The sequence below is a fragment of the Salvelinus alpinus genome, chromosome 15 (assembly GCF_045679555.1).
Source record: "Salvelinus alpinus chromosome 15, SLU_Salpinus.1, whole genome shotgun sequence".
NCBI lineage: Eukaryota > Metazoa > Chordata > Actinopteri > Salmoniformes > Salmonidae > Salvelinus > Salvelinus alpinus.
In genome coordinates, this window is record NC_092100.1 from 7,620,513 (window position 1) to 7,632,652 (window position 12,140).

The 12,140-nt window shown below is 40.5% G+C and overlaps 2 protein-coding genes across 5 annotated transcripts in view; one reads left to right on the top strand and one right to left on the bottom strand.

Annotated features, from left to right (window-relative positions):
* Positions 1-1,761: 1,761 nt before the first annotated feature.
* polr2h (RNA polymerase II, I and III subunit H) lies at positions 1,762-4,248 on the bottom strand. The gene is made up of 6 exons (XM_071342370.1): positions 3,855-4,248; positions 2,950-3,042; positions 2,746-2,829; positions 2,529-2,622; positions 2,343-2,426; positions 1,762-2,117 (listed from the first exon to the last, which is right to left on the bottom strand). The coding sequence occupies exons 2-6, from the start codon at positions 3,020-3,022 to the stop codon at positions 2,000-2,002; spliced, it is 453 nt and encodes a 150-aa protein (XP_071198471.1). The 5' UTR covers positions 3,023-3,042; positions 3,855-4,248; the 3' UTR covers positions 1,762-1,999.
* Positions 4,249-6,383: 2,135 nt separating this feature from the next.
* The window catches only part of LOC139539422 (lisH domain-containing protein ARMC9), a 113,303-nt gene continuing 107,546 nt past the window's right edge, over positions 6,384-12,140 (top strand). Inside the window, exons 1-4 of one of the 4 annotated variants that reach the window (XM_071342373.1) lie at positions 6,384-6,565; positions 6,978-7,071; positions 11,273-11,398; positions 11,595-11,765. In XM_071342373.1, coding sequence (XP_071198474.1) covers positions 6,997-7,071; positions 11,273-11,398; positions 11,595-11,765 — 372 coding nt within the window. In that variant the 5' untranslated portion in view covers positions 6,384-6,565; positions 6,978-6,996. Of the gene's footprint in view, positions 6,566-6,713; positions 7,072-11,272; positions 11,399-11,594; positions 11,766-12,140 lie in introns of those variants that run through there. The other 3 variants (XM_071342375.1, XM_071342371.1, XM_071342372.1) reach the window with 3 other exon arrangements.

Consider the following 12,140-nt stretch of genomic DNA (forward strand, 5'->3'; position numbering starts at 1 on the left):
GAAGGATTTTTCAGCCTTGAGACAATTGAGACATGGATTGTGTATCAAATCCAATTTGGATTTGTCACATGCACCAAATACAACAGGTGTAGACCTTACAGTGAAATGCTTACTTACAAGACCTTAACCAACAATGCAGTTTTAAGAAAATACACAAAAAAAGTAAGAGATAAAAAAATTAAGGAGCAGCAGTAAATAACAATATGGAGGCTATATACAGGGGGTACTGGTACAGAGTCAATGTGGAGGCTATATACAAGGGGTACCGGTACAGAGTCAATGTGGAGGCTATATACAGGGGGTACCGGTACCGAGTCAATGTGGAGGTTATATACAGGGGGTACCGGTACAGAATCAATCTGGAGGCTATATACAGGGGGTACCGGTACAGAGTCAATGTGGAGGCTATATACAAGGGGTACCGGTACAGAGTCAATGTGGAGGCTATATACAGGGGGTACCGGTACAGAGTCAATGTGGAGACTATATACAGGGGGTACCGGTACAGAGTCAATGTGGAGACTATATACAGGGGGTACCGGTACAGAGTCAATGTGGAGACAATATACAGGGGGTACCGGTACAGAGTCAATGTGGAGGCTATATACAGGGGGTACCGGTACAGAGTCAATGTGGAGACAATATACAGGGGGTACCGGTACAGAGTCACTGTGGAGGCTATATACAGGGGGTACAGAGTCAATGTGGAGGCTTACAGGGGGTACCGGTACAGAGTCAATGTGTGGGAGCACCAGTGTCGAGGTAATTGAGGTAGTTATGTACATGCAGGTAGGGTTATTAAAGTGGCTATGCATAGATAACAGAATAACAGCAGCGTAAGGCAGGGGGCAAATAGTCTGGGTAGACATTTCATTAGCTGTCTTGTGTGCCATTCAGAAGGTGAATGGGTAAGACAAAAGATAAGTGCCTTTGAACGGTGTATGGCAGTAGGTGCCAGGCGCAGCAGTTTGAGTGTGTCAAGAACAGCAATGCTGCTGGGTTTTTCACACTAAGTTTCTCGTGTATGAAGAATGGTTCACCACAGAAAAACCATCCAGCCAACTTGACACAGTGAAAAGCATTGTAGTAAACAATGGGCCAGCATCCCTGTGGATTGCTCGACACCTTGTAGAGTCCATGCCCAGAAGAATCGAGGCTGTTCTGAGGGCAGAAGTATGTGCTACTCAATATTAGGAAGGTGTTCCTAATATTTTGTACACTGTGTATATGACCTTACACAAATGTAAGAAAACGTTTGAAATTAAGTTTCAGTCAAATATATCAGTTCGGGCTTCTTGCGGTCCATTTGCAGCCGACAAATGATTTGCAATTATGTTCCAGCCCCCTGACCATGCACTCCAAAAAATAATATATTTGTTATTTATGACTAAAAAAAATTGTTTTTTTATTTTTTGGTAATAATTTATATATTATTCTTTTTAAAATCGGCCCAAAGCTAAATCTAGTTGATGATCCCTGCGTCACAGCTTTCTCAATCATCTTTCCTTGTGCCTCATCCACAAAATGCATTGGAGGACATGGTCAAAAGGGAGAGACCTTGGAACTTCTCCAATGCGTTGAGAAAGAGGTAATGAAAGATCCCCGAGGAAGAACAAATGAGAAAGCGATTGTTACATATCAGAGGCATGTCTGTTTTACACAACATTATTTTATCTGAACATTCCCCAACATTGTATAATAGAATATAAAGTAACATTGAAACTAGCTCTCTATATAGAGTAAGTGCACACCACATACAGATTATCAAAAAACATCTTTATTTACACGACTTTGCTTTACGGTCTCTCTAGTCTCTCTCTTTTGAAGAATCTAACATCACGAAAAAATAAAAAAAATAAAACATTCTACTGCTTCAAAGTGTCTTTAAAGATGGACATCCTCTCCACATTTTTCATACAGAATCAGAATGTACAGTAGCAGCCTCCATTTCAGGGGGTACTGTAGACAGAGGAGCCGCTGTGGCCACACTGGGGGCAATCTAGAAGGCCAGTTTCTTCATAAGCAGGTAGACTCGGGAGTCCACTTCAAAGCCGTGCAGATTGTTGGCATCACCTTGTAGCCTCATCAGTAGGCCTCCGTAAGACACATAGGCAGAGCTGGATGGAGGAAGGACAGCGCGCAAACACACACACCATTAATAATTGTGCTGTGGTCTAAATGAAGGAGTATACATTGGACAAAAACAGACAAGAGCTGAATGCGCAAGAAAACTTTTTTGAAAGAAAATAATAATTTCCTGAATTAATGAGTTGATTATTTTCCTTTCCCATTCCTACTAAAACTTGTGTTTGATTGAACATCACTGCTGGATTGTCACTCACAGACGTGTTGCTGCTTCCGTAGAGGTCTCGTCACCCTCAATCTTGTATACCTTGCCATACATCACATAGTCAAACTGATCCGCCCTGAGAGAGAAACACGGTTCAGACAAACCAGTTTCCAGGAAATCAATGTAGCCCAATATCAATGTATTCTCCATCCAACACAGCAGTTTCACAATAATATACCTGGATGGCCGATCATCCTGTGGATTATATTCCCCATCGTCAGGAGTTCCATCTTCATATAGCGTGCTGGCTATTACCAATCTGAACTTGTCACCTAGAGGGATAGTTGGAAATGCATAAAATATCCAAAACAGGCTGCTACAACAGCAATCAAGTTCACATTTTACTTAAACGATTTTATTAGAAATTAGACAAGACACATTCACACATCACTTACCAAGGTCAACAGGATAGATCTGAATGTTTACATCCAAGATGAGGTCCATCTTGAAGGACTCACTTTCACAGTGCAGACGAGAAACTGAAGCAAAGATAAACCACAATAAATGATCGTAGCTACTACATAATGCAGCCAAATGTATTTATACATTTGAGACATGAAGTGCTGTAAAGCTAGCCTAAGCTTATTCCAAACTCTCACCTCTGTCAAATTTCATCCCATCTGGATCGATGTCTTTCACATCAAAGATGTCCTCAAACAATATCCCAGCCATGTCTGTTCTGGTCTAGTGCCCTGGTCAATGAAACACAGAAAACCCATCCAGCTTACACTTTACTTTGTGCTGGTAGCTAGCCAAATCATAGAAGCTAACGCGTCTATTGATGAACGCATCTTCTTCTATTGATAAACAGCAATATGTCCATGTTACAGCGCTTGTTTACAGAAGACAAGCGGTAACCGCCAGTGATAACAATGCTGCGTTCAAAACAGGGAACACGGAAAAATACGAGGTCAATTAAATACGTCAGTGGTGTTCAGGTCGGAGGTCTAGAAAAAGGACCGAGTTGGGTGACGGTTCAAATCAATTTTTCCAGAGTTTGAGCGCGGCATTAACTATCTAGCGTGTCCTGAACACCTGTGATTCGTCAACTGGAGGCACACAGCATATGGATCGGTGCAAATGTGCTTATGTTAAAGTATAACTTACGTGTATATATATATTTCTTATTATAAAGATTTTCTTTCTGATGTTTCAAAATCCGTTTCGCTAACGATGTTTGAAAGTGTCTGAATTGTAGTTCACATGGCCAGCCATGGCAAAGTAAACCTAGAGGCTAACGTTACTGTTAGCTAAATTTAGTCGCAATGCTTCTGTGCATCTGACCACCATTTCTATTACCTTTTACTTTTTACTAGCTAGTTACAGTAGCTACCTATAGCGAGCATTGTCCACCCATGACGCCAATGTAATAATTTTTTATTATAGCTAGTTAAGTTTACAAAATACCTACATGGCTCATGCGACTCAAAGCATCACTGGTTAGCGAGCTAAATCGGCATATTTAGCAAGTTAGCTTGGCGACAGCAACAACTTAATCACTTACCTCGATTAAGTGAATATTCCTTTTTTTACGTTTTTTTTCCCGCTAGCTATAGTTGTTCCAATAAGGACAATTGTGATTAATATGTGCTGAATAACCTAAATCAAACATGAATTACTGTGCCGCGCTGAGAAAACGTGCTCGATATTTGAACTCGAGCTATTTACTTCCGACAATATTCGGAAGTGAGTCTGTGCTATGTGGCATCCTTGGGACGCCCTACTTCTTCTTTAAAGTTTTATGGCAGACTACACCCATTGGTGTATTGCCGCCACCTACTGTTCGGGGCATTGAAACAAAACAAAGATAAAATAGAAATTCGGGTGCATGTTCACCACCACAATTGCAGCATTTCGGCACAACTGGCATATAAGAATTCTCCCGTCTACATACACTTGACACCACGGGAGGTTGGTGGCACCTTAATTGGGGAGGATGGACTCACAGTAATGGCTGGCGCGGAATGGGTGGAATGGTATAAAATACATATGGTTTCCGTGTGTTTGATGCCATTCCATTTGCTCCGTTTCAGCCATTATTATGAGCTGTCCTCACCTCAACAGTCCTCACTACTTGACACAAATAGTTTACATATATCACACTGCATGGGTTTGGGCACAAAGGCTTCCACAGGGAATCTCATACAACCCAAATACATGTGAGAAGGGAGAGACTATTCATTAAAAAAACTATAGAATGGATGGAGTGGTGCTTCCGCACTTCATCTACCATGCGGGTCAGTTCTTGTGCATGTGGTTGATGCACTTGATCCATTGGGACACCCTACCACATTGAAGTTGACATTAAAAATGGTTTAGATTAGGGCTAGGGATGCCGGATAGCACTGATCAGATGGGAAGTGGGCTGACAAAGGAGATTTATTTTTAAATATTGTAGCGACCTTATCAAATGAGATGTTATTGCGGGTGTAGCGAAATGCTTGTGTTTCTAACTCCAACAGTGCAGTAATATCTAACAATTCACAACAATACAGACAACATAAACGTAAAAGAATGGAAATAAGGAATATATAGATATTAGGATGAACAATGTTGGAGTGGCATTAACTAAAATACAGTAGAATACAATACAGTATATACATATGAGATGAGTAAAGCAAAAATATGTAAACATTATTCAAGTGACTAGTGTTCCGTTATTAAAGTGGACAGTGATTTCAAGTCTATATGTATATACGGCAGCAGCCTCTAAGGTGCAGGGTTACGTAACCATGTGGAAGCCGCCTAGTGATGGCTATTTAGCCCAACACATAGCAACCTCGTCATGGGGTTCGGACCTCTTGTCGTAATGGTTAAGGTGTTGGCTTGATAGTCACTGTACCTAGGTTTTAGTCTCAGTCGGGGCTACAATATCTTTGAACTAATAGTCATTGTTGGGGAATTATTACACCAAATCAACTTCACTCTGAAAGTGAACCTAGACTCAAAAGCTATTAGAACTAAAACAAAAATATCATTTTTTGTGCTAAAACTATTTACTGAGCCAAGTAATTTAAACCTCTTCTCAACCTAAAGATGCAACCTCAAAATGTAAAAAACAAATAATGTAATTGTTCACTGATCAACTGGCCAAGACCCACACCAGTGTCTGTGCAGAGACGACAGCTGCAGCTGTCCCAGCCTCCTAAACAGTTGTCCAGTGGATTAAACATTAAATAAAGGATTGTGATTTCCAGTGGAGGCTGCTGAGGGGTGGATGGCTCATAATAAGAGCCCGAACAGAGCATATGGAATGACATCAAACACATGGAAGCCATGTATTTGTTACCGTTCCACTGATTCCACTCCAGCTTTTCCCACAAGCCCGTTCCTCCCAAATGAAGGTGCCACCAACCTTCTGTGGTGATTTCACATACTACTATTTGAATTGAATGTTCATGGCCCACCACAGATCACATACGTCAAAACATATAACTTCCTTTGGTTATCATTGTTATTATTTATATAGGGAGCAAAATCAATCGCGTATTTTTGAAGGCACAAACTCTGCCATTGCTTGTTGGTCAAAGCCTTTGGGGAAATTTATGTTTTTTTTGTAGTTTTTTGGGGGGATAATTGCAAAAAAATAAGGTCTGTGGTAAACACAGCTTTAGGAGATTTTATACGTTTTGTTCTAGATCATCTTCATCAGCTAACTTCACTTTTTGTGAACTTTTAAGCACTTAAAGGATTCATAATTCATAAAGGTCATGTTAACTGACTGATATTATCTTATCGAACAAAACGTATACAATCTCCTAAACCTGTAACTTCAGACATTATTTTCTGTGTTTATCCCAAAACCATATTCTTTCCCTATTAATTTTCTGGTCAGTGCTATCCGGGATCCTTGGGACATCCCTACCCCTAAACCCTAACCCTAACGTCTACCCTTACCCTAACCTTAACCATAACCCTTACCATTTTAAATCTTCAAAATTGGGCAGGGACGTCCCAAGGATTCAGAATAGCATATACCCTGCTGTTTAGGACATTTACGTCATCTGTCTCCACTTTCCAGCCATAGTTTCACAACAGTTCGGTTGCTAGGGATTCTAGGCGTCTTCCTAGTCTGGTTGCTAGCTAATGTGCTAGCTAGCTGTCTGTCTTGTTTTTATGCATAACCTTGCACTTAGTCAACCTATAAAAAAAGATACATATATTTAAAGGTTTAATATTAATTCATATTTCGAAGTAGACTGCGATGTGAAAAAGGTAAGGTTGTGCGTGCTATATAACTTTACCACATGTTTGGATGATTAGCTATCGTTAGCTAGCTAGGTCAGGTAAATGCCGATAAACAACTAACGTTCCAACTAGCTATGGATGGGAAGGGCAAGTTATGTTTTGTGTAGCTAGCTAGTAGCTAGCTTTGACTTGTGTAGTTAGTACCAGTAACTAGCTAACTATATAGTCACCAGTTCTGAGCTGCTTTATGTAACTTAGCTACCTAGCTCCTTGGCTAATAAGCTGTGTCAGTGTGCCTGCCTGCTGTGTCAATTATGTCAGTGTTGAAAACCATCCATACATAGCCTCGATTCCAGACATGGCAGTATTGTTGGGATTTCACACTTACATTGTGAAGTCATGAGCAGAGAATCCAGTGCATGCTTTCCGTGTCTTTTAGCCAGTGTTTACAACTTCACATGAGTTCCAGGGAGATAAAGGAGATGGGGGACATCTTGGCCAATGAAGCTGATCTTCTCGGGATGATCAAGGAGGTATGTGAAAGGAACGGTATATTAACTTTTACACTCGCGGGAATTGGCCTATATGGATAGGGCTATGAACTTTATTTATAATAATGGAGAAAATGGAGAAAATTGGACATCTCTGAAATGAAAATAGATGGCCCTCCCTTAACCAAAATATATTTTACCTTGAAAATAAACAAGTGACCCCCCCCCCCCCACCCACCCTCTATCGTTTAACCTCACTTATTGGACAGACCAGAGCCTTAGATATGCAGTTTTAGAAACTGTTCTTCGTCCTGTAAGCATTACATGGCAACGCAGGGATTTTGATAGCATAGAGGGCTGTGGGTTCACAGACCACCTCACACAAGAGTAGGTAGGGGTGGACAGATCTCCTTCATAGTAAAAGCATTGCATGAATCTATCATTGTATTTGCAGGTCAATGGAAAACATTTAATTTTATAAAAATGTCAAGCAAGTCTACATATTAGCATAATCCTTTTTAATACCACACAAATTACCAAATTTACAGGAAAAGAATAGACAGAAAGAAAGGCCTGTGTTTTCTTATCATAATTCTCCAATGCCAAATCAGTGTGTCTTGTTTGCAACAAAAGTGTTTGCAAATAATTACATCTGAGATGTCATTAGGAATCTGAACATGGTACGTTGAAAAGTTAGGCCTACCTTTCTACCCCAGACAGAGTAGGCCTTCCGACGCATGTAAATGTAAGCTTTAACTGTTGGCTACTCGTCTTCCGTGGCTTAACCCAACGAGAAAAGGTCACAAGTGTTTCCCTGAAAGCTGTCTGGGATTAAACATCTTCTATTGTGCAGAAAGTGAATACCATAATCAACCAATTGATAGTGACAGAAATACATTACTTCCCAGGCAAAGCACATAGAAGGTTGAAGCTCAGCCTCTGAATGTCAAAGAAACGAAACAATGATATCGTCAGAGTCACGTCTTTCCCGGGTATTTTACAATTTGTTTGTAGCATAAAGCATCGCCAAGCGCTGTTATAAGTCACTTTTTATATAAATCAGATCCGTTTTATTTTCTTCAAAATCTTAAGCTAACAAAGGGTAGACCTGTGTTTTTTGCCATTTTCTTTAAGAAAAGGTAGGCCTATGGCATACCCTCTCATACCCCTTCAATTCGAGTCTTGGTTTTAACTGAACAGCCCTTCACTGACACGGAGGTAGACTACTTAAAGAGTGCATGGTGGTTGGAGGAACTGGCTGACAAATCTATAGATATAGCAGCCTATAGCCTAATATCTGTCAAACAGGTAGGCCTACCTCTTATTTATTAAATAAGAAGAAATAGGCTCCAACATAAATCCCTCTTGTTGTTAGTAAATTAAATGTAATTAAAATGAAGTCTGTTGCAATGAATTATGCTTTCTAGATTTCACCTACTTTCAGCACCGTGAGGTGTTAATTTTTCCGATTGATTGTGCCGCGACTGCTGCTTCCAAGTTTCTGCACCACAGTGTAAGTTACTTGAATCTTGCTTATTGTAGGGTCAATAACATGGACAAGAAACATTGTTTTTATGAAAATCAATCAATTATATAGTAGTAGCAAGCTATCAAAGTTGACCTCCGGTCCTCCTTCTCATCTTCGCACTCTTCTTCTCAAACTGAACAGAACATAGGTTATAGGTTAGTCGGCACGCAAGATATAAATAAGAAATTCGTTAGAAGCCTTTGACTCTCCTCCTGAACTTCCACCGTAGGCCTACACAGCACAGCTTTGGTTAGGTAGCACACGGAAAAGGTGTTGGATCAGCAAGAGCAGAGCAGGCCAGGGCTCATATCCATTGCAGTGTGTAATGCAGCCTAGTTTTATTTACAAACGTTCCAGCTGTTATCTTAGAAAAATAACTTTGCTCTGAGCTTCTCAGAGCATTGACTATAGGTGCATTTGATATTGCGCGCCTAGCAAAGAATCGGAGATGAGGGGCGGCATCGGGTACACATCAATATATAGCCTAATAAGCAACTCATTCTAAAAATTCAAAAACACTGAGAAATACTGAAATTCCATCAATTATAAATTACATGATCCTCCCCTGGACTAGATTTGTAAATAAAAAATACTAAACCCTCCCCTTGACAGAAATTGAAAAAGCACGACCTTCCCCCATTTTCCTCCAGGTACCAATTCTGTAAATTTCGATTCTAAATTGAAATGTTTCTTACAGAAAAAATATGAAAAGAATATGCATAACCATGGTAGCAATTGAAAGGGAACAGTTAGGAGATTCTGTGAAAATTATAAGACCAAAGGTGAGGACAAAACAGTTCACCTGACACAGGACTTAATCCAAACATTACACTGTTGATTTTATATGCGTTTTACATTTACTGTACTTGTTTCTGCATTTGTTGATAACGAAATAGGAAAATATCCTGGACACATTCAGTAACGTGATAAGAATATTCCTGGAAAATGTGGGGTAGGCGCAACATAAGAGAAAAGAATTCCAAGAGTTCTAGTGAGAGGCCTAACTGGTGTCTCCAAGTGGACACACATCTCTCCAAAGTGTGCACAGTTCCTAAGTCATTTCAATGCACTTTTATCACTCAAAGAAGAGTCTTCTAGCGATGTCATTGAGGAACTAGAGAAAGCACACTTGTAGTTGTTTTGTATGGAACACAACTCTGCATCCCCGCCATCACACAATTACTGTTGTTGTTTAGTCAATCCAAAAATGGCCTTTATAAATCACAATCTGGGTCAGGTGGGAATCATTTGACAGCTTGTGCAATTGCCAACATGACTAGCTAAGTTATAAAATACGATATTACAGCGTTAGGCTTTCACAATTCATTTCAGGGAAACAGTAATTTTGGTGTGCATAGAATGGAGTCCTGAGTACATTCAGGTGCGTTGTGCCGCGGCAAAAAGAAATCACAATAGACAAACACAGGCTCATTCTGTTCAGAACAACCCAGGGTATGACGACATGTCAATCAAATTCAATCATCAATCAAATGTATTTATGAAGCCCTTTTTACATCAGCTGATGTCACAAAGTGCTGTACAGAAACCCAGCCTAAAACCCCAAACAGCAAGCAATGCAGATGTAGAAGCACGGTGGCTAGGAAAAACTCCCTAGAAAGGCAGGAACCTAGGAAGAAACGTAGAGAGGAAGCAGGCTCTGAGGGGTGGCCAGTCCTCTTCTGGCTGTGCCGGTTGGAGATTATAACAGTACATGGCCAAGATGTTCAAACGTTCATAGATGACCAGCAGGGTCAGATAATAATAATCACAGTGGTTGTAGAGGGTGCAGCAGGTCAGCACCTCAGGAGTAAATGTCAGTTGGCTTTTCATAGCTGATCATTCAGAGTTAGAGACAGCAGGTGCGGTAGAGAGAGAGAGTCATAAACAGCAGGTCCAGGACAAGGTAGCACATCCGGTGAGCAGGTCAGGGTTCCATAGCTGTCGTCTTATAACTGTACATCAAACATAGAGATCATAAACGTTGACTCTGTATATGACATGAGGTTTACGATTTGGAAATGTGAAGTGCACATTTGGACTCACATGTATTTGGCTGGCGTGTATGACATCAAAGCAGTATTTATTATAATCTTCAACGTCTCTTCTTTCAAAATACAAAGAGTCCTCTTAATTTACAGCATTTCCCCCTCACTCAGACAACACAAAAATGTTTCAATAGTTGCCCAATCAGCAGGAGGGATGGGAGCAACTTCTCGTTGTGCGGTGCTCAAGTTCAGAACGGCTGTCAGTCAAAACACTGAAGCACAGTGCCAGAGCTCTGATGTCATGTATAGCACGCTACTGTAAAGCAACTGTGTTGCAATTTTAGGCGTTTATCAGTGCCCAAATCTACCATTTTACAACCCGTATACGGGTACGATTGTAAAGGGCCTATGGCATCTCATTGGAAAGAGTATATTATGAAGGGTATGGGAAATCAAGGGTTTATTAACACATCTCATTGGTATGTGAAATCAAGGGTTTAAGACATCTCATTGGGAACACAGATGTGTCGAGTCAAATGTGCTTAATGTTGCTAACCATGCAACGATGCTGCACCTGTGTCATTCTATGTAGCCCGTCTGGGACCAGGATAATTCTAATCGTCTCAGTCACTACATGCTATTGTGTAGTATTTGGATAAAAGTAGGTAGTGTTTGTTTGTTTTAATCTGAATTGAAAGCTATAACTTCTCTCTTTTTTTTTCTTGACCAGTATTTGAAGTATGGTGAATTTGAAGAGACAGTTCATCACTTTGAGAAGGAGTGTAAAAACAAAGGGAAAGTTGTTCCAAAGCCCAGAGGCAACAGTCTTCGGGACTCGAAAACGCTGATTATCCAGGTAAATTGTTTATTTTTTTAATTATTTTTTAAAGCTGCATTCTATGGTCATTGCTGGTAATGACAGACATTCGTCATAGATACCCCAAATAGTATACTAACCACAGACGCTGAAGTTCTAAAGGAGTCATTCCAAAATTCCGTGATGGAAGATGGTTCTATTTGAATGGTACTAGCCCACTCCTGTATCCCTACAGAAGGACCTGTTGAGCTCATTTGAGGACGGCGACTTCAAGGTGTTCTTCGAGCTGTGGACAGAGTTTGTCCCTCTGGAGGTCAGGGATTGTGATCCTCACGCCCAGAAACTGGAGTTTTACCTTCATGTCCACTTCACCATCTTCCCCCTGAAAATCCACTTGGGCAGACATGTACGTATAATATGCCTCTCCTTATTCTGAAGTACTACCGCTAACTGGGTCACTCCGTTGGATGTGCAATAAAAAAAAAAAAACATGTTAGAAGTTACCCAAGCTCTAATTGTGTTTTAGTATGAGTTCCAGACCCAGGTTTCAAATAGTGTTTGTTATCTTTCAAATACTTTGAGTGTGAAATTAAACCTGATTATGGAATGCAAGATGAGCTGTTTTGACGCTTTTGGTTATCAACCTTGTTCGGTTACTGTACGAACAATGACATTTTGCTTTGCCCGTTGTACCCCTGATGTACATCCTCATGTGCATTTTACCACGAGGCTTATTGTCTCACGAGTACTTCTTAAGTGCCCGCTGTGGATAGGCCGAGTA

Excerpts from the sequence above, each read along its gene's own strand:
- polr2h (XM_071342370.1), bottom strand. The coding sequence starts at position 3,022 with ATGGCTGGGATATTGTTTGAGGACATCTTTGATGTGAAAGACATCGAT. Across the intron at positions 2,830-2,949 it reads TGGGATGAAATTTGACAGAG|TTTCTCGTCTGCACTGTGAA; the intron begins GTGAGAGTTTGG and ends TCTTTGCTTCAG. Across the intron at positions 2,118-2,342 it reads ACGGAAGCAGCAACACGTCT|CTCTGCCTATGTGTCTTACG; the intron begins GTGAGTGACAAT and ends TCCTCCATCCAG.